General features: G+C 35.0%; 1 protein-coding gene and 1 pseudogene across 3 annotated transcripts in view; both read left to right on the top strand.

The window, feature by feature from the left end:
- SPAG1 (sperm associated antigen 1) overlaps positions 1–22,434 on the top strand; it is a 69,476-nt gene that overhangs the window by 6,812 nt on the left and 40,230 nt on the right. For 2 of the 3 annotated variants that reach the window (XM_032468262.1, XM_032468261.1), the window contains 7 exons: positions 9,011–9,136; positions 12,771–12,835; positions 13,553–13,662; positions 14,286–14,391; positions 17,112–17,242; positions 20,010–20,116; positions 21,867–22,026. In XM_032468262.1, the coding sequence (XP_032324153.1) occupies positions 9,011–9,136; positions 12,771–12,835; positions 13,553–13,662; positions 14,286–14,391; positions 17,112–17,242; positions 20,010–20,116; positions 21,867–22,026 (805 nt within the window). The remainder of the gene's footprint in view (positions 1–9,010; positions 9,137–12,770; positions 12,836–13,552; positions 13,663–14,285; positions 14,392–17,111; positions 17,243–20,009; positions 20,117–21,866; positions 22,027–22,434) is intronic. The other variant, XM_032468263.1, reaches the window with a different exon arrangement.
- Positions 2,826–5,808, top strand: LOC102515567 (annotated as a pseudogene).

Genomic DNA, 22,434 nt, shown 5'->3' with positions numbered 1-22,434 from the left:
TGCATTAAATCTGTAGATTACCTTGGGCAGTAAGGCCATTTTGATGATACTGATCCTCCCAATCCAAAAGCAGGGATATCTTTCTATTTCTTTAAGTCATCTTTGACTTCCTTAATCAAGGTTTTATAGTTCTCCATGTATAAGTCTTTCACCTCCTTGGTCAGATTTATTCCTAAGTATTTATCTTAGATGCAATTTTAAAAGGGATTGTTTCTTTATTTTCTTTTCCTGCTAATTCATTGTTAGTGTAAAGAAATGCCACTGATTTCTGTATGTTAATCTTGTATCCTGCTACCTTGCTGAATTCTTTTATCAGCTCTAGTAGTTTGTGTGGAGCGTTTTGGGTTTTCTATATATAGTATCATGTCATCTGCATACAGTGACAATTTTACCTCTTCTATTCTAATTTGGATCTACCCTCCTACACTATTGGTGAGAATATAATTTGGTGTAGCCATTATGGAAAACAGTATGGAGATTCCTCAAAAAACTAAAAGTAGACTTACCATATGATCCAGCAATCCCACTCCTGGGCATTTATCCAGAGGGAACTCTAATTCAAAAAGATACTTGCACCCCAGTGTTCATAGCAGTACTATATACAATAACCAAGACATGAAAACAACCTAAATGTCCATCAACAGATGACTGGAAAAGAAGCTGTGGTATATTTATACAATGGAATACTACTTGGCCATAAAAAAGAATAAAATAACGCCATTTTCAGCAATGCAGATAGATGGACATAGAGATCATCATTCTAAGTGAAGTAAGCCAGAAAGAGAAAGAAAATACCACGTGATATCACTCATGTGGAATCTAAAAAAAAAGAAACAATCACAAAACAGAAACAGACTTGCAGACATAGTAAATAATCTTATGTTTACTGGGGGAAAGGGGGTGGGAAGGGATAAATTTGCAAGTTAGATTTGCAAATGTTAGCCACTATATATAAAAATAGATTTTAAAAAAACAACTTCTGTATAGCACAAGGAACTATATTCAATATCTTGCAATAACCTTTAATGAAAAAGAATATGAAAACAAGTATATATATATATATATGTATATGCATGACTGGGGCATTGTGCTATACACCAGAGACTGACACATTGTAACTGATTGTACTTCAAAAAAAAAAAAAGGTAAATCCTTTGCCTATTTAAAAAATTAGATTGTGTTCTTATTAAGTTATAAAATAAAAATACATGTCTTTCATATATGTTACACACAAAGATACCTCTTGGTAAGTATTTTCTGATACTCTTTAGTGGCTCCCCTTTTCATTTTTTTTTTTAACAGTGTCTTTGGAAGAGCAAAAGTTTTTACTTTTGATGAAAACAATTTTTCTTTTTATAGTTTGTGCTTTTGTGTCCTATTTAAGAAATCTTTGTCTAATCCAAGATCCCTAAATTTTCTCCTATGATTCTTCTAGAAAGTTTATAGTTTTAACTCTTGAATTTAGGTCTAAGATCTGTTTTATTTTTTGGACACACTCATACAAATAGATACACACATGTGCACACACACGTTCATACAAACTAATATGAATATCCCAGTGTTCAAACATCACTTAATGAAAGATTATCCTTTCCTCACTTAACTTCTTGGTACCATTGTCAAAAATCAACTAGGGGTGAGGATATAGCCCAGTGGTAGAGTGCATGCCTAGCATGCCTGAGGTCCTGGGTTCAATGCCCAGTACCTCCATTAAAAAAAAAAAATGAATAACCTAATTACCTGCCCCCCCCCAAATTATGGAAAATAATTAGTTAAAAAAATATAATAGTTGGACAAAACAATTTTAGAAATTAAATTTAAAAAATCAATTGATCATGTATGTGTCGATCTATTTCTGGACTCTATTCTTTTCATTAATCTAAATGTCTGTCTTTACTCCAGTACCTCACTGTCCTGATAACAGTGTCTTGAAATCAGATAGTGCAAGTCTTCCAACTTTGTTGTTCTTCTTCAAAGTTGTTTTGTCTATTCCAGGTCCTTTGCTTGCCAATTTCTGCAAAATAACTTGCTTATATTTGGATTGGGATTATGTTGAATTTGTGAATCAGTTTTGGAAGAATTGATATTATAACAATATTGAGATTTCTGATTCATGAACATTTTTTTTTATGTTCATTTAAGTCATTAGTTTTTTTGAAGCAATGTCTTGTAGTTTCCAGTGTGTACTTCTATTTTTGTGAAATTTATTCCTAAATATCTAATATATTTTATGCCATTGTAAAAGTTAATATTTAAAAATTTTTTTTGCTCATTCTGAGTCATTCCAGCTTTGAAATCTTATTGGTTTATTTTCATTGTGGTAAAATACACATATAAAAAGTATCATCTTAACCATTTTAAAGTATACAGTTCGTTAGTGTTAAGTGTATATATTCATATTGTTGTGCAGCCAATCTCAAGGACTTTTTCATCTTGCAGAACTGAAACTCTGTACCCATTAAACAATAACTCTCCAAACTATTCCTACCACGAGCCCCTGGCAACCACCATTCTACTTTCTGTTCCTATGAATTTGACTAAGCTAGATACCTCCTATCAGTGGAATTTTAATTTTAGTTTTTATTTGTACATTGCAAGTTTATAGTTATCTAATTGATCTTTCTATATTGACCTTGCATCCTATGTCTTGTCTAATTCAAATTAGTTCTAGTAGCTTTTTTGTAGTTTCCTTGTATTTTCTTTGTGCAAGATTATGTCATCTGTGAATATTGAGAGATTTTCTTCTTTTCCAGGCTGGCTACCTTATATTTCTTTTACTTGCTTTATTCCACAGGCTCAGACCTGTAGTGCAATGTAGAAATGAGAGCAGATATCTTTGTCTTGTTCTCAGTCTTAGGAGAGATCATTCAGCCTTTCACCATTCAGTATGTTACTTTTAGATTTGTGTAGATGTTATTTGTCAGGTTGAGGAAATTCCCTTCTGTTCCTTGTTTGATGAAAATTTTTATCATGAATGGATGTTTAATTTTGTGAAATGCTTTAGTCTGCATTTATTGAGATGAACGTATGGTTTTCTTTGTAGTCTGGTAATAGGGTAAATGATTACACTTCTCTCAAATGTTATAGCCATCTGGCGTTAATGGGATGAATCCTACTAGTCATGATGTATCTTTTTTATATGTTGCTGGATATGATTTGCTAAAATTTTGTAAAGGAGTTTTTGTGTCTAAGAGTCATGAGAGATATCAGTCTGTAGTTTTCTAGTGATGTTGTTGTCTGGTTTTGATAGCAGGGTAATGTTGGCCTCATAGAATGAGTTGGAAAGTGTTCTTTCTTCTATTTCCTAGAAAAGTTTGTGTATAATTGGTATTATTTCCTCCTTAAATATTTTCTAGAATTTACCATTGATGCCATCTGGGCCTCGAGTTTTCTTTATTGGAAAGATTTTAACTGTGAATTTAGTTTCCTTAGTAGACACAGGGCTGTTCAGGTTATCTTCAGAGCTTTCTACCTGTCTAGCTCTGTCCTCTCATATCTTGTCCCCCACATCTTTGCAGTCTTGGCCTCCCTGAAGTCTGACCTCTGTTCTTCTAAATTCAGTGAGACCACAGGGCTGCTAGCGTTTCCTTTCCCTGTGCTGCATCCTGGAAACACTAGGCAGTCACTTGGGGGCAAGTGTGTGACTTACCTCCTTTGTTTCCCTTCTTTCAGGAATGATTGTCCTGTGCTACCTATTGCCCAGGGTCTGAAAACCATTGTTTCATGTATTTTATCCAGTTTTCTAAAGCTCTAAAGGCAGGAGGGTAAATCCAGTCCCTGTTACTCCATCAGGGCCAGAAGAGGTCCCTTTTTTGATTTTTCTATTGACATGTCTCTTACTTATTTGTAAGAGTTTTGTCCTACATATTCCAGTTCTTCCATCAATTTGTTATTTGCCTTGTAAATTTTGTGTGTGGTATTTTCTATGTTTATTTTTTTTTATTTTTATGCAACCACACCTCTTGATTTTATCCTTTGTGATCTTTACATTTGTTTTATACTTACGAAAACTTTCTTTCTGCCAGACACATATTTACCAATATTTTCTCATAGTTCCTCTGTGGTTCATTTTGCTTACGAAATATATATATATATTTTTTTTTGGCGTCACTTGGCCACACCCAGGTTCTCCTTGGTGGCGCCCCTTGGTCCCAGTGGCAGTGGTGGGGACAGTAGGTCATAGGGACAGGTTCCCCGGGCACTCCCCCATGGAGGGGGTGGCTTGCACAGCTGCAGCGCTGGATGCTTGCAGCTCCCATTGGACTGTGATGAAGGCTCAAGCTCAGGATGGGGTGGCTAGTGTGGCCTGTGTGGGAGTGTTGGCCGAGGTGACCCGGGCCAGAGAGCGGAGGGGATGCCGCTCAGCAGGCCTGCAAACTGGGGCTGGAGCTACTCTGCCAGGGCTTAAAACTTTAAATGAGAATAAAGGGTATTATTTATGAGGAAATGAGAGTGAAGTCATCGCTAACCTCCTCCAGCCTTTTTTTCATAAGAGAGACCGTATTAAACTTACATGCTCTCCCGGCTGTGACTGAGCTTCAGGTACGCAGAGTGGGCAGAACATCACCTGGTCTGAAAATAGTGAAGCAACTGTTCCTTCCAGGACTCTTCCCACTGGTGCCCTGCTTTCAGACTGTTTGAGACTGCATCATCCTGCCTCCAGCACCAGCAGTTCTCTGTCCTTGATCACTGTGGTTCACAGTAATTTCTAAAGTAACGGAAGAAATGAGCCAGGGGCCTGGAAAGTATGACTTTTACATTGGTCTGGGATTGGCTATGAGCGCCTGCATTTTCATTGGAGGGTGTTTCATTTTGAAAAAAAGAAAAAAAGGCCTTCTGCAGCTCACCAGAAAAGGCTCCATGAAGGCAGGTCAGGGTGGCCGTGCATATCTTAAAGAATGGCAGTGGTGGCTGGACTGCTGTCAGTGGGAACTGGCCAGGTGGCCAAGTTTGCTGCATATGCTTTTGCCCCAGCCACCTTAGTGACTCCGTTAGGAGCTCTCTGCATGCTAATTAAGTGCCATTCTTTCTTCATACTTTCTAAATGAAAGACATAATCTGGATGGAAAAACTGGGTGTTTGCTAAGTGTTCTGGGATCTGCAGTTATGGTTATTCATGCTCCAAAAGAAGAGGAGATTGAGACTTTAAATGAAATGTCTCACAAGCTATGGGATCCGGGTTTTGTGGCCTTTGCAACACTTGTGGTCATTGTGTCCTTGATACTAATCTTTGTGGCGGGGCCTCACCGTGGACAAACATTCTTGTTATATCACAGTCTGCTCTGTAATTGGAGCATTTTCAGTCTCCTGTGTTAAGGGCCTGGGCATTGCTATCAAAGAGCTATTTGCTGACAAGCCTGTGCTGCGACATCCCCTGGCCTGGATTCTGCTGCTGAGCATTGTAGTCTGTGTGAGCACACAGATTAATTACCTGAACACGGCCGTGAACGTATTCAACACTTCCCTTGTGACTCCAGTATATTACGTATTCTTTACAACATCGGTTTTAACTTACTCAGCTATTCTTTTTAAGGAGTGGCAAGCTATGCCTGTTAATGGTGTCATTGGTACTTTGAGTGGCTTCTTTACAATCATTGTGGGAATATTTTTGTTGCATGCCTTTAAAGACATCAACTTTAGTCTAGCAAGTCTGCCTGTGTCATTCTGGAAAGACGAAAAAGCAACAAATGGCAGTCTCTCTAATCTGTCTGAGATTCTTATAATAATGAAGAACTCTTAGCCTGTGGAATCTAATAACACACTGGTGAAAACATCTTTCGAAGAAATGGAAATATTACAGCTTTTTAATAAGAAAGATGTAATTAAAAGGTTAATCTGTAATTGTGTTATAAAGTGGATTTGAATATCAAAATGTGTCTGAAAAAGCATTGTTCTCAAATAATGTTCTCTAGAGACAATCTTTTTTAAGGTTTCACTAAATTGGACCAGGAAATTACTTTTCTTATATTTGAATGATGGTAGCTTACTAAAATGACCTCAGTACATGGCCAATTTCTATTAACATTGTATTACTGTAGAGATATTTTAAATGTTCCTTCATCAGAATCTAAATGCACTAATGACAATTTTAAGTCTATAAATATGCTTCATTTTTTTTTCCTTGTTAATGAAAGTCTGAAATGTACATTTGTCATCCCCACTCCATCAATCTCTGACCATTATTGGCTTTTTGATTTTAAAAAGAGCAAAATTAATATGTTATCTTATAATTTACCTTACCTATAAAAATGGTATCTATTTGATGAATTTTGAAATGTTAATTTAAGAGACTCCTAAGTTATTAAGTGAAGAAAACTCATTTATAAAGCAAAAAAGGAACTCACCCAATGGAAATATTTCTTAGGCTGTGACTTGACACCGTGCACATTTGATGGTCTTTCTAGACGGCATCGCGTTAAACCAGCACATCCTTTATCTTTTGTCTGTTGGGCTGCAGCCTACCTGGTTTTGTTTTTCAGTTACTCTAATCCCTTGATACCTGGAACCTTGATTACCATTTTACATCAGCTTTAGTACTTTTCAGTATGTTTTCATAATGAGTTATATTATCATTTAGCTCTTCTAACAACTCTGGGAAATAAAGTCAGAAGACTAGGGTAATTTCTTAAATCTAGCTCATGTTATAATAAAAAGATAAATTGAAACAAAAAAAGAATTTTTTAAAAAGACACACTCTGGAAAAATAGTTTTTTCTGTTTTACTTTATTCAGCATATTTTTCTGGGGTGAATAAGACATCTGAAAACAATTTTGAGGTTTGGGTATCCTCTACCTCAAAGTGCTAACTTTTATAAAAACTTTCAGCTTTCTCATTTTATCATTTTATTGACTTGAGTTTGAAAATCTGGTAACTAATCTACAAGTAAAAATAGCAGTTCATGCCCAGAATTCCTTGGCTTTATTTTCTGGAGGGGAAACAGCTGAGTTTTCATTGCAGGGCCTGCTTTTTCCCCAGTTGTGTGTTCTTTCTCTGTCCCGTCTTGAGTTTGTCTCCTTCTCATCCCCCTTTCTTCATACTTTTCTTGCCACTTTCCATTGTTCCCCATTCTCTCTTACCCCCTTTCCTCTTCCTCTCTCATTTAACCCTTCTTCCCTGTTGTTTTTCTGTTTCTCTTCCTATTTCTCCTGTTTGCCCCCTTTTCATCCTCCCTGCCTCCTACATGGGTAGGACAGTTAACATGTTTATCCCAGGGCCTATTTTAAGAGTATCTGACAAATATTAGACACTCCCTATGTATTTGCTGAGTAGTACATAATAGAACTTCACACATAATAAAGACATCTCTTACTCAATTTTTTCTGGTCTTTGTGACAATTCAGTTTCATAAACATTATTGTGAACCTAGTATATGCCAGGCATTATGTTCGGATTTTGTTTGTTTGTTCATTTTTGTTTTTCTAAGTATTCCAGCTTTTCTTGTATCAATTTTGCTAAGTTGTATTTTTTCAGGGAATTTATTTTTTTTAATCTAAATTGCAGAATTATCAGTATAAACTGTCTAAAACATCCCCTTTCACCTTTTTAATAGCTGTAGAATTATTAGTGATGTACCTCTTTTTTGCCTGATATTGGTAATTTATATTTTTTCTTTCACTTTCTTTTGACTAGTCTTGCTATATGTTTGTAAATTGTATTAATTTATTTCGAAAAGATGAGTTTTTTGAGCATTAATTTTCTTTCTTTTTCCATTTTAGGAATTCCTACTCTCATTTATTATTACTATTATTTCCTTTTTTCTACCTACTTTAGTTTTGTGTTCTCATTCTTTTATTAGCTTTTTGAGGTAGAAGCTTAAGTAATTGATTTTAAACCTTTCTCCTTGTTTAAGGTTGTAAATTTCCCTATAATACTTTAGCTGTATCCTACGAATTATGATGTCATGTTTTCATTATCCCTTAGTTCAGATTATTTTCCAATTTCCCATCTGATATCCTTTTAAACTATGGGTTCTTTATAAGTGTATTGTTTAATTTCCAATTATTTGGGGATAGTCTAAATACTTATTGAATTCTAGTATAAGTCTGTTATGGCCAAGTACTGTAATCTGTATGATTTCAAGCCTATGAAATTTATTAAGACCTTTTTTGCCTATGTTCTTTGTGCTCTTGAAAAGAACATATAATTATAATATTGATGAAGTTGTGTTGTTCAAATCTGCTATTGCATTACTGATTTTTTTTCTGTCTATTCTTTTCCTGTGTCCATTCTACTGTTAATCAAATGAATTATTTATTTTAGATACTGAGTCCTTCATTTTCAGCATTTCCTTTGAATCTTTTTAAAGTTTCCATTCTTCTCCTGAATTTTGCAATTGTTCTTGCATGTTGTCCACCCTTTTCACATATTTACTGCAGCTGTTTTCAAGTCCGTGTTTGTTATTCCCAACATCCATCCACTCTCTGTGTCTGCTTCTATTGACTAGAGGTAACCATTTTTCTGGTTATTTGTCTTTCTTGTTATTTTTATATTTTATGCTGACCATTGTATATATTAGAAAAAAAGTGAAATCTGCAGTAATTAATATATACCTATAGAAAAGGGCCCTTCCCTTCTGTCAGACTGCTGGAGTTGGAGACTAGGTCAATCTAATATATAGGTAAGTTGTATCTGATGTCCTAGGCTCTTGAATCACACAAATGAGATTAAGACTTAAGGAATTTACAGTACAGACAGAGGGACAAACAATAAACAGAGGATTTGAAATCTTTATGCTGATACCTGAAGGAGGAGCACTTTTAGCCCAACCAGAAAGTTCAGAGAAAACTTGCTGAAAGGGACAATGAGTAAGATCTTGCAAGATAAATAAAAGTAGGAGGGGCGACAACAATATGAACATACTGAGAGTAAGAAGGGCGTTTCAGGTAAAGAATGGCATGATCATATTGTCACCTCAGAACTGACCCATTGTAAACTATGATGGTGTATAGTCCTTTCTAGTGCCTCATGAATTTGATACATTTACCTACCTTTTTTTCTCCCTTCTTCTCAGAGTTGGGTATCAGAAATTAAAAAAGAAGATGATAAAATACACTTTCATGAAACTGAAACATTTCCAGCCATGGAAGATAATTTGCCTCCAGTTCGTGGTTCAAATAGCCATCTTCACGTTGCCAAGGTAGGCCTTTTTGGTAGGGAGAGAAGGTTGTTGTTAAGTAAGGATGTTCTCTCAGTTTAGTCAGTGTAGCCAAAGCATGATGTCCTCCAGGAGAGCTGGAGATTTTTTTTTCTGCTGACCTTGTGTTATCACCTTGAGAAGGCCTCACTTGGAGATCAAAATGAAACATCAATTTTCCTTTGAAGACTTGCATCTTGGGTTTACTGCCTTCTCCATTTTTTTCTTTTACTGTTCTGTTTCTTCTACTCTGACAAGTTTTGATGAGTACATAAGATACAATTCAGGGTGAGAGTTCCAGGGAATAATTTTATGTATCCAGTAGAGGTATAGAGGGAGTAGTTTATTACATTATTAGGTATACATAATTGAATTTAAAGTATTAAATGGAAACTTTCAAGCAGTTATAGTTGTCATCTCTCTGTCTATTGCATTTTTCCTCCTTATCCCCAGCCCCTCATGGTTATTTCACTGAGATCGGCTCCTGTTTTGCCATGCATATCTTTCCTTTTTAACTGACGTGTTCCATAGACAAGGGGCCTGTTGGAGTTCCAGTTTCACTCTGCTTAACTTCAAGTTAAAAATGAGCTTCTTGGCATCCACTTGACCCTGATATGATGGAACCCAGCCCTTGTCTCCAGTGGGCTTTTGCTTTGGATCATACATTTCATTCCCTCTGCCCTCCTTTTTTTTTTTTTTTTCTTTTCTTTCATTCCTATCATTTCTCAAAGGATAGCTACCTAAGTCTTTTCATTCTGGGTTGTTCTGGGTTGAGTCATTCCTGTTTGTCTCATCTCTTCTGTCCTCAATTTTATTTGAAAAACATGCATAGCCCTTCATCATTCTGCTCCCTGGAAATTCACCTTCCTGGATCTTTTTACTCCTCATTAAGGTAACTGAGGTACATGGTAAGTAAGTATGGTAAGGATGCCATTACCTGTAATCAGTCAATTTGTATTTACTGCACATTCATTATGTGCTAAGTCTATGTCCTGAAAATATAGCAGTGAGTAACATTTGGTCTCTGTCCGTAGAGAGCTTATCGTCCAGTGTGGATAGACAGACTGGTGGTACAGTGGTTCTCAAAATATGGTCCGTGGATACTGGTTGTCCCAGAGATCCTTCTAGAGGATTCAGAAAGTCAGTGTTGTTTAAAAAAAAAAAATGCTAATACTTTGTCTCTTTCACTGTGTTGACATTTGCACTGAGGGTAAAACTGCTGGTGCTTTACCATGAATCAAGGCAGTGGCACCAGCTGGACTAGTGGTCATTATTTTCTCCACTGCTGTGTACTTGTAGTAAAACATTCCAGTTTAACTTAAAAATGTCCCGATGAAACAATAAAACTTTTGTTTGTTTAATCTTGAATCTTGAGGACACATCTTTTTAGTATTCTGCATCATACAATGTGGAGTATGCAGAAGACACTTCACTGTGAATTGAAATACGACTGTCATAAGAAAAAGCACTTCTGTGATTGAGTTGCCAGCTAAAGTAGCCACTTTTTCCTGAAACAGTTTTTACTTGAAGAAGTGACTGACAAGCTCTGATTGTTCAGAGCTGAATTTTTGGCAGACATTTTCTTGGAAGTGAATGAAATGGTCTGTCACTTCAAGGAAAACAATGAACAATATTTGTTGCCAGTGTGAAAATCTGAGCTTTCAAGTAGAATTTAGAGTATTTCATATTCTTATGGGGCTCTCAAATACCTGCTTGTGACAAAAAAATTTCCCCTTAAGGGAGACAGAGATTTTTCTGATGAGCTCTATGAGGATTTTTAAAATTTTTTTTTCATATTGAGATGTATTTGATGTACAATATTTACAAGTTGCAGGTGTTACAACATAGCAATTCATAATTTTCAAAGGTTATACTCCATTTATAGTTATTATAAAATATTGGCTATATTCCCTGTGTTGTACAGTATATCTTTGTAACTTATTTTATACATAATAGTTTGTACCTGTTAATCTTGTACTCCTATTTTTCCCCTCCCCCATTCCCTCTCCCTGCTAATAACCACTAGTTTGTTTTCTGTATATGTAAGCCTGTTTCCTTTTTGTTATATTCACTAGTTTGTTTTATTTTTTAGATTCCACACATAAGTGATGTCATACATCTCTGACTTATTTCACTTAGCATAATACCTTCCCAGTCCATCCATGTTGTTGCAAATGGCAAGATTTCATTCTTTTTTATGGCCGAGTAGTATTCCACTGTGCATATATACCACATCTTGTTTATCTATTCATCTGTTGATAGACACTTAGGTTGCTTCCAGAACTTGGTAATTGTACATAATGCTGCTGTGAACATTGAGGTGCATTTATCTTTTTGAATTAGTGTTTTGGGTTTTTTTTTTTGGATATACACCCAGGAGAGGAAATGCTGGATCGTATGGTCATTCTATTTTTAGTTTTTTGAGAAACCACCATTACCATTTTCCACAGTGACTGCACCAATTTATATTCCCACCAACAGTATGTGAGGATTCTCTCTTCTCCACACCCTTGCCAGCATTTGTTGTGTTGTTTTTGATGATAGCTATTCTGACAGTTGGGAGGTGATATCTTGTGGTTTTAATTTGCATTTCTCTGATGGTTAGTGATGTTGAGCATCTTTTCATGTGCCTGTTGGTGAGCTCCATGAAGATTTTAACAGATAAGATTTTTTAATTGTATAATGAAATGTAGGAATTTTTGGAAGATCTGTATAACTCATAATGACCAGTGCACAATGTTAAAAAATTGTGCTTGCAGAAATGACCCATTCAGATGGTTTCAAATTATGACTTTTAAGAAACCACGTAAGGAACTATTTGTGAGCATAATTGCTATTGTTTGCTTTCCTCACGTTCCCTTTTGGTGCTTGCAGTGGACGTGTGACCAAATGCTTGGTTAGGGATGGGCACATAACGCAAGCTAACTAATTAGAGTCCTTCCCTGGGATTTCTCTAACTAAAGATGGAGAGAAGAGTCACTCTTCCTTTTCCTTTCTGGTTGGGAGGCCTGTGAGGTTATCATCCCAGACTGCTTGTGGCCACATCCTACTACATGGAAAAAGCAAGTAGCTAGCAGGGAAATCAAAATCAGACAGAGAATAGCAGAGACTTCTAGGGGAGAGAGGGGAGTTGCAGAGAGAGGGTATATGAATTTGTTACCCAGCAATACTCCTGCCCTTTCATCAGGTAGGTTATATAAGCCAATAATGTATTCTTTTAAAATAAAATTCATCCAATTTGTGTGTGTGTCATTGCAAGCAAAAGAGCTCTGACTAATATAGCAAAGGAGTTATTGTTATTTCTTCAATGCCTAGGTTTTAAAAGAATGATAGTTTAGTAATTTTTTATTATAAGAAAATCAATAATAATCACATTTCATATATGTAAATTTAAAAATTTTGTATATGTACTTAAAGTCCTATTGATCACACTCAGAAATAACTACAGATTTAAAACGAATTTTTTACCTGCTGTGTTTTATTATGTTAATAATTATAACATTGGAGTTGTTGTAACTGAAAGGGTGCCCGTTTTTCTTATTCATTCATTTCGTATATCTTAATCTAATACTTCACATTTACAGGAAAACTTGCTAATCTTGTATTAAATATCTCATAAAATATTTTATTCTTTTAGGAAAAAAATTCTAAAAGTAGACCAGCTAAAAAGAAAATTCCGAGGGATTATGCAGAGTGGGATAAGTATGTTTTATGTTTCTTCATTTCAATTTTTGGGGGATAGGTAATTAGGTTTATTTATTTATTTACTTACTTACTTATTTATTTATTTATTTATTTATTTATTTATTTATTTATTTATTTATTTATTTATTTATTTTATTGAAGGTACTTGGGAGTGAACCCTGAACCTCATACATGCTGAGCATGCACTCTTACCACTAAGCTATACCTACATCCTTCTATTTTTTTATGTAAAATTGTCACTGAAAAATTCTCTACCATAAAATACTGAAATAACTTAATTATTTTCAGCCTGAACATATCAAAAATACCAAGTTATATCAGTAGAGTTCTAAGAATATCTGCTCTAAGCACTCTTGATTTTATTTTTTCATTAAATAAAAAACTATTGTATCCTTTTGTTTATACGAATACCGAAAATAACTAATACTTACACCCATCCAGAATAAAAAAGAACAAAATTTTAAATTGCGAGCAATTGGTCACAGTTTTAATTACAAAGTTCTGCACAATTTAGGTCTGATTAATATTTAAGTCCTCACTAAATTCCATGTTTTCTAGGAAAGAATACAGATGACTCATGAAACAAAACTATTATGCATTTGTGGAATATTACGTCTAAAGGCACAATTGATATAAACACAAGAATATCAATAATTTTATTCTCTTGCTTGTATTGTACTTTTTCCCCTAGTTTTTATTATTCTTTCATTTAAGATTTGACGTGGAAAAGGAATGTTCAAAAATTGATGAAGATTACAAAGAAAAAACTGTAGTAAACAACAAGGCACATTTATCTAAAATTGAGACAAGACTAGACACAGCAGGTAATTGGGGGAAGATAAGAATAATTTAGTAGTCTTTAAATATTTTAAATTATAAATGCTCTCTGCCCAAAGACATTCTCTTAAAATGCTGCAAATTTCCATTAAATGTTTATGGATTTTCTCTTAGAGTTGAACACCTCTTACAAATTCCATTCTACCCTTTAATTACTTAATTTTATGTGAGTAATAGTTATAATAATTAACTTAAGTAAGACTTTAAAATACATATATAAACCTTTTTTTTTTACTGTAATTCTTTTAATTCATTTTTCATTCCTTTTTTTTTTTTTGGAATCTTCTTTTTCCTCCAAAACCCTCAAAAATTTTTCTTTTTGCCTCAAAAAAAAAAAAAAAAAAGATGGAGCACTTTGTTTTCATTTGAAGTCCACAGGTGGATAGTACTGTTAAGGTAAAACCAATCAACCATACAAAATTTAAACCTTCAAACATTCTGAATGATTAAAAAAAAGAAAAGAAATATCTCTAAACTTAGGAAACCTTCTATTTTCTTTTATTTATTTTACAATTTTCTGCTTCTGTTAAAATAAGCATTCTTGGATTTAAATTTTTAAAAATTCTATTAAATTATATTTTTACTTATAGCAGATAACATCTATTTCTAGGTCTAACTGAGAAGGAAAAGGATTTTCTTGCTACTCGTGAAAAGGAAAAAGGAAATGAAGCTTTTAACTCAGGAGATTATGAAGAGGCTGTGATGTATTATACTCGGTGAGCAGATTTTCATTGTGGTTTATACTTGCCATTTAAAAAAATGCTAATATTTAAATTTAGATTGTTGAAATGATATAGATAAGCTAAGTAATCTGCTTCAGAATCACTCAAGATATTATACTTGTGATTTATCAGAAATTCAGTTGTGTTTGCATTCTATTTTCAATACTTTTCTTAAACCTCTAAGCTTCCGCTCCACCCCCACTTTTGACAGAGGTCCTAACTTTCCTATTTTAGGAAAAAATAGAAGCAGTCTGAATGGAACTTGACAGGAAGTCCATATAGCACAGAGGTAAAGAGGTCAGGTTCTGCAGTCAGACTGCCTGGATGTAACCCTAACTTATGGTGCTACCTCCCACCACAGGGCCTTTGCATATTCTGGGTCCTCCATCTAGAATACTCCTCCCTTTTCTCATTATCTAGATGATTTTAGATTATTCTGCAGGTCTCAGTCTGTGCCTCACTTCTTTGGGGGAAATCTCTCTACCTCTCAGACTAGGTTATATCTCTGTCTACTCCACTTCCTCCCTCCAATTTATGGACTTTTATAGCAATCCTCTCTTTTGTAGTATTTGTTGGCATTACAATTTAAATTTGTGTGATTTGATACTAACTGGACTGTAGGCTCTCTAAGAGCAGAGCCCACTTGTCAGGTTTTTTGGTTTTTGGTTTTTGTTTTTTTGTGTGTGTCACTGTATCTCTAATGCCCAGCAAAGTACCTGGTTCATAGTAGATGTTCACTATATATTTGTATGACTTCTGGAGCATTTACAGTCTATGAAAAGTAGACTGATTCCCTAAAATATTTTTAACAAACTACCTATATATAGAATCACTAATGCCATCTTAGAACTAAACTCTACAATCTTTTTCCACCTTTGGAAGGAAGGCATTTTTTAAAAATGTTGTTTGCATCTGTAAAGAAATTTGCTGAACTGTTTAAGTGAATATACAAGGTAAAGAGGATATTGAGGTAGCATTCATTCAGTACAGCCTCCCCTGTTCAGGCCGGTGGAAGTCAGCTCTTATACTGTTACGTCTCTTCTTGTAGGTTTCCACCAGTGGAGACTCTTGTCTATTACAGGGAGGAAACATTTTTCTTGTCTTCCTCTTTGAAGGAATCATAGAGGTGAAGAATTAAAGCATGGTATAATGGTTAAGGGAACTCAGACTGCCATTTTCTGGCCTTGGGCTGATTCTTCACCTCTCTTGCTCCAGTTTTCTCCATGTGATGAGGCTGTAACAGTGCCTACGTCAGAGCAGCTGTGAGGATTAAATAAAACAACATGCTGGAAGGCAGGATGACATGATAGTAAAGAAAGCAAGTGCTGGAGTAGACTGCTGGGGTTTGAATCCTGACTTTATCACTTATAAGCTTCTGGCCTTGGGCATGTTACTTACCCTTTCTGTTCCATTTATTTTATCATCTGTAAAATCAGAAGAGCAGTAGTACCTCTTCCCTGGATTGTAATGAGGAGTAAATGAGTTTAGTGTTCAGTGCCTGGCATGTGGGAAGTACTCACAGGTACTTGTGTTATTCTTATGTATATTTTCCATGTTTGGTTTCTACCCAACCATATAATTTCTTTATATTCTTTGTTAATGATTTTAGTAAACTGATACTTTTTGTGACTTTTCCATTTTTATATTCTCTTCTTCTGGATTTAGAAAATACAGTGCACTGATATCCTTAACTTTCCTATGTGTAGGAATACATTATTTTACAGAATTCCAAGTCAGTTTTTTAAGCAGCATCCAGGTAGGTTTTAAATTCTTCTTTTCATTAATTATTTTACATTCATACCCTTAAATGTAGCAAAATTTATTTTCTTAAGGTCTGTATTCCTCAATTACTACTATTCTCTTCTGTTTTCTTCAACTAAATTCCTCTGATAAAATTATGATCATTTCCTTAGAGTTAAATCTACTTATAGATTACAGACTAATTTGTGTCTGTTAACACAGTAACAGTAATAAAGAATATTAATTGTGGCTGATTGCTCCATTTTTTTTGGTACTAGGAAATTGCAAAGAGTAAAAAAAAAAGTATTTGATACCTCATGTTAACTAAACTAGTTTTTAAGAAGTTCTATTTAAATTACCATGTCACTTCTCAAGCCAGAGTCAACTTTAAAACTGGATATTTAAGCATCTGTCCAAAGTATTGATTTAGTATGTTTGTAGAATTGTGTATTATTTTTTGGTGTCATTACTTTTGATGATGCAGGCTGTATTAGTTTGCAGGCTTTGCCATACAAAGTACCGCAGACTGAGCAGTTTAAACAACAGAAATCTATTTTCTCACAGCTCGGGGGGTTAGAGATTAGGTCTGAGATCCAGCCGTCTGGGGTTGCTTCCCTTTGAGGCCTCTCTCCTTGGCTTGTAGGTGGCCGTCTGCTCTCTCTGACTTCAAGCAACCTTCCTTCTGTGCCTATCTGTGTTCTCATCTCCTCTTCTGATAAGGACACCAGTCACACTGGATTAGAGAACACCCTCATGACCTCATTTTAATTTAATCATCCCTTTAAAGACTATCTCTAAGTATAGTTACATTCTGAGGCACTGGGGGTTAAGACTTCAACATATGAATTCTGGGGGACACAATTCTACCCATAACACAAACCACGATTGTTTTACTTACAGTTTTAGCTAAGTAAGTTTCTCTGTTTTACGTTTTTCTCTCATCTGCTTGTTGCCAGAAAGTCTCTCTTTTACAGGAGCATCTCGGTGCTTCCCAGCGTAGCGGCCTATAACAATCGTGCTCAAGCAGAACTCAAACTGCAAAGCTGGAACAGTGCTTTCCGGGACTGTGAGAAGGTCTTGGAGTTAGAACCTGGAAACATAAAGGGTAAAAAAATGTTTATAGAATGCCTTTAACTTTGCAGCAGGATCTGTTAAAGACCATTTGTAAATGCTCATTATGTTTACACTGAAAATATTTCAAATAAACTCAAATTTCTATCATTACCTTCATAAACTTACTTTTAATTTCAAGTTTAACTTGGAATTTAAGTTCCTAATCATTTACATTGAAGTAGGTAATAATCCCAGATGATTGAATAAAATGTACGTGTGTTTTTAAGGAAATATCTCACACTTGCTTTTGAACTGTTTTTTTTTCTTTCAGATTTTTTAATTGTGGTAAAATACACATAACATAAAACTTACCATCTTAATCATTTTTAAGCATATAGTTCAGTGGTACTAAGTATATTGTGTAGTCGTCACTACCATCCATCTTCAGAACTTTTTTAATCTTGCAAAACTGGAAGTGTACCCATTAAACCACAACTCTCAACTGTCCCCACCCCACTAGCTCTGGCAACCACCAGTCCACTTTCTGTCTCTGATTTTTACTGTTCTAGTTACCTCATAGAAATGAGATCATACAGTATTTATCTTTTTGTACCTGGTTTATCAAACTGTATCTTTTTATCCAAAAAATAAATTTAAGTATAACTTAATATAGATTTTTTGATATGTATTAATATAATTCACGCCAGAGCTCTAGAACTTTCTACCTAGCTGCCTCATTGGTGTCGCTACCTAAATGTCCTTTTTTAATGTTTAAATTAAACAGTGTTAAATTAAACATATCCAAAACAGACTACATCTTTCCACCAACACCTGCCTGCTGTTCTGATTTCCTGTCTCAGTGACTGCACCATCGTGCTGTGGTCCAGGCCTGAAGTATGCAAGTCAGACTGCACTGCCCTTTTCTGTGATCAAGGAGTCATTCCAAAAAGGAGTGGCATAAATTATAATAGACTCGTTCTATTTCTTTAAACATTTATGGATTCAAGTAAATATAAACACAATTTTTTTCACATGGGACGTATGCTTTTGTGTCTATAAACATGGTGGGCAGAAACCACGGGTGTGCTGAGGGGTCCCAGTACATCAGCCTGACTGTCAGTGTCATGGATTGCCCTCCTTTCCCCAGTACAGGTCTCCTGTGCCTGTGTTTTGTCTCTGCCACAGAGTACGGGTGGGCTCCCAGCTCTAGGCGGGTGCCCAGCCCTGTGCCATGTGTTACGTGTATTAACCTCGTTAATTTTCACAACAGCTCAATAAGGGTGCAAATACTGTTACTAGCACACTCATTTTACAAAAGGAAACTGAAGCATAGAAAGATTGACCTGCTCCCCCAAGATCACACAGCTAGTAAATGGCAGAGCCGGGACTCAACACGGGACTCAGCTCCAGAGCCCACATGCAGCCACGGTGCCCCTCTCTTGCCAGTACAATGGCCGTCTGTTTCCCTTCTTCCTTGTTTGAATAAATTCTTAAATACCAGAATCTTCACACTATAAACAACAAGTTTGACAGAGCCAAATCTAGTAATCAATATGGGCATAAAACTTTAAGAAGTGTGGATAAATATCTTCCTCTTCAAACCTTTATTTTTTACTCAAAAAATAATTGTTCTAAATGCAATGTGGTATTTGGATTACATCCTAAAACAGAAGAAAGACATCAGTGGGAAAATTGATGAAATCCAAATAAAGCCTATAGTTTAGTCAACAGTGTTGTACCAATGTTAACTTCTTGGTTATGGCAAATATACTGTAGTTACATAAGATGTTAGCACTAGGAAAAGCTAGGTGAAGGTATGTGAGAACTACCTGTGTTATCTTTGCCACTTTCTGTCAATCTAAAATTATTTCCAAACTAAAGTTTTAAAAATGGTGATTTTTATGTCATTAATATTTCTTTATGGATATTCCCTTCTGAAATCTGAGTAGTAATAGTAATAGCTAAACGTGCACTTACAGTGCTATAATTTTGATTAAATTTATGACAAAATGATTTATCCTTTAGATAAATTTTCATGAGTCATTCTAAGACTAAAATCAAATTGGTCAAATTTATGTTTTAAAATACCATGTTAAAATATATCAGATTTAAATTTCTCGCCTGATGCTTTTCAAAGTAGTGGCTTAGTACACAGAATTCTCTCACTATATGATTAATAATGATGGGTCCAAGAATGCATTCATTTCAGTTTCAAAAAATTATCTAATTAGACATTGCAACCTACAAAAAAAAAACTGATACAGATTACTAAAGTGCTCAATTTCTAAACCCAGCTGACTCAATCATCAGGATTTCCTCAGTTCCCTGTGTGAAATAGCTCCTTCCATCTGTTTTAGAGATTGCTACAAAGACTTGACTAATGACCCATATTCTGGGTCAGATGCTGGTCAGTAATACACTAAATTTGAATGGTTTTCTAAGTTTTCATAAAGTGGTGAAGTAATACTAATGATGATTATAAGGAGGAAAATACTGTTGTTTAGTGAAAAGCTTCTCAATATTGCAGCACGTCGTGGTGCCTCTGAAGGTTTGAGGTATAGACTCTCAGCCCTTGGGGGAGCTAGCAGGGCCTGGGGCTGTCAGCGCGCCAGTTGTTGGAAGGAACAGTTGCCTGATGCAGCCTCTTCTGTTTACTTCAGGGTCCTTTCCTGTATTTGCAACAATATGAAAATGGGTGTCATTTGCACAGCTGCATCCTAAACTGTTCCGTGCTACATATAGTCTTCTACTTGAAAAATGTGTGATGATCGTAATGCCATATGTTAACAAATACGACTTTTATTTTGGCAAATTTTCAGCTCTCCTGCGCCGTGCGACTACATATAAACATCAAAACAAGCTCCAGGAAGCTATAGAAGATTTGAATAAAGTACTGGATGTTGAACCTCATAACGAGTTGGCCAAAGTGAGTACGGAAAGTAATACCTCCCCTAACTTTCTAGTTTGCTCTATCAGTATCATGTTAAAATGATATCAGTCTTGCCGGATGATCATCCAGCAAGGAAGACTACCTTTACTTTGACTATTCAACACAATTTCATGTTTACATATAATACCTTAACCAAATGCATTTTTATCTTAACCATATGCAAAGATTAACTGAAAGTGGCTCATATAACTTAATATAAAACCTAAACTGTAGAAGTTCTGGAAGAAAACATAAGAGGAAATCTTTATGACCTTGGATGAGAAGATATTCCTTAGATATGGCACAGAGTCACAGTGCGTAACAAGTCGATAAATCAGGCTTCATCAAAATTAAAAACTTTTGCTCTTTGAAAGGTACTATCAGAACAATAAAAAGACAAGCCACAGACTGAGAGAAAATATTTGCAAATTGTGTGTACAACAAAGGGCTAGTAACATGAGTATATACAGAACTCTCTAATAACAAGAAAACAGGCAAATAAAAAATAAGCAAAACATCAAATGACACTTCACCAAAAGAACTGTGTGAATGGAAAAGAAGCACATGAAAAGTGCTCAATATCATTAGTCACTAGGGAAATGTAAATTAAAACCACAAGAGATACCACTTCAAATCTGTTAGAACAGCTAAAATGAAAAAGATTGACACTACCAAGTGTTGGCCAAGATGCAGAGGAACTGAAACTCTAGGAAATATAAAATGACCCCACTGCTTTGGAAGGCAGGTTGACAGGTTCATAAAAGTTAAACAAAACAATCATACACCTGCCACCTGACCCACTCATTCCACTCCTAGTGTTTACCAAGAAAAATGCAAGCATATGTCCATACAAAGATTTATGCGCAAACATTCATAATGACTTTGTTGTTAATAGCCAAAAGCTGGAAATAGCCTAAAATGTCCATCAGTAGGTGAATGGATAAATAAATTGTGTTACATTCATAGAATAGAATACTGCTGAGCAATAAAAAGGAATGAACTGGTAGGTACATACAACAACATGGATGAATTTCAAAATAATTTTGCTGAGTAAAAGAAGCCAGACAAAAAGAGTATACATATAGTATGATTCTACCTCTATAAAATCCTATAAAACGCAAACTAGTTTATCATGACAGAAAGAACAGTGGTTGCAAGGATGAACAAATGGGAAATATAACAGAGACAGGAAGAAATGTTTGCAAATGATGGATATATTTATTATTATGTCAAAGCCTATTAACTTGTACACTTTATAAGTATGTGTGGTTTATGTCAACTATACCTCAGCTGTTAAAAATGAGGAAGGAAAGGAAAATGGTTTGATATATTTTTTAATTCTAACAGGCATAAAATATTAAAGAACTTTCAAGATTACTCTTAAAAAACATATATACTATTTAATTTTCATAAAACTGTGCATCCCTGTGAGTATATATGCACAGGAACATATCTAGGAAGATGATCATCAGACTGTCAGTAGTGTTATCTGAGTGGCAGGATTTCAGGTGATTTTTTTCTTCCTTTTTTATACATGTTATGCTTTAAGTTTTTTACAATGGACATATATGATTATAATCAAACAGAGCAATGAAGTTGTTTGAAAAGAAAAAAAAAAACGACCACCATGAGAAGCCTTATCGTAGTCATCTTTACTTTTTAATATCTTCATATTCTTACCTGCAAGAATAGTTATTTTTTTAATTAAAGGAAAAATTTTTTCTTTAATGTGGTGATTATGTTGCAGAAAACCTTGTCAGAGGTTGAAAGAGATCTGAAAAATTCTGAACCTGCATCTAAGACTCAAGTCAAGGGGAAAAGGATGGTTATTCAGGAAGTAGAAAACTCAGAAGATGAGGGTGGAAAGGACCATGGAAGAAAACATGAAGATGGCAGTGGAGATAAGAGTAAAACATCTTTTCTCTTTTGTTTATGCAAAAAACCCTTCTCTTGTTACGTGATGAGTTGGTTCAAATTTTCTGTTTGTAAAAAAATTCTTTGTCTACCAGACTTTCTAGCCTTTACCTTGTAAATCCACAAGTAAGTTTTTCCGTAATACAGCTTGTCTTTTTTTGTTTTCTTATTGATATACAATTAACTTGTAACATATTAATTTCAGGTGTAGGACATAATGATTCAGTATTTGTATACATTGTGAAATGATCACCATGAGAAGTCTAGTTAAACTCTTTTTCTTAATCTTCAAACCAACTTTTCTTCTTAACCTGATATCTTTTCTAGTGCTCAGTTTAATTCCTAATTATTACCTTTAAATGCAAATGGCTGTGTCTGTGTGACACCTACTATTTGCAAGT

Source organism: Camelus ferus, chromosome 25 (assembly GCF_009834535.1).
Source record: "Camelus ferus isolate YT-003-E chromosome 25, BCGSAC_Cfer_1.0, whole genome shotgun sequence".
Taxonomy (NCBI): domain Eukaryota; kingdom Metazoa; phylum Chordata; class Mammalia; order Artiodactyla; family Camelidae; genus Camelus; species Camelus ferus.
The sequence above is the reverse complement of the archived record's forward strand: the minus strand, read 5'-3'. Positions and strand labels throughout refer to the sequence as shown.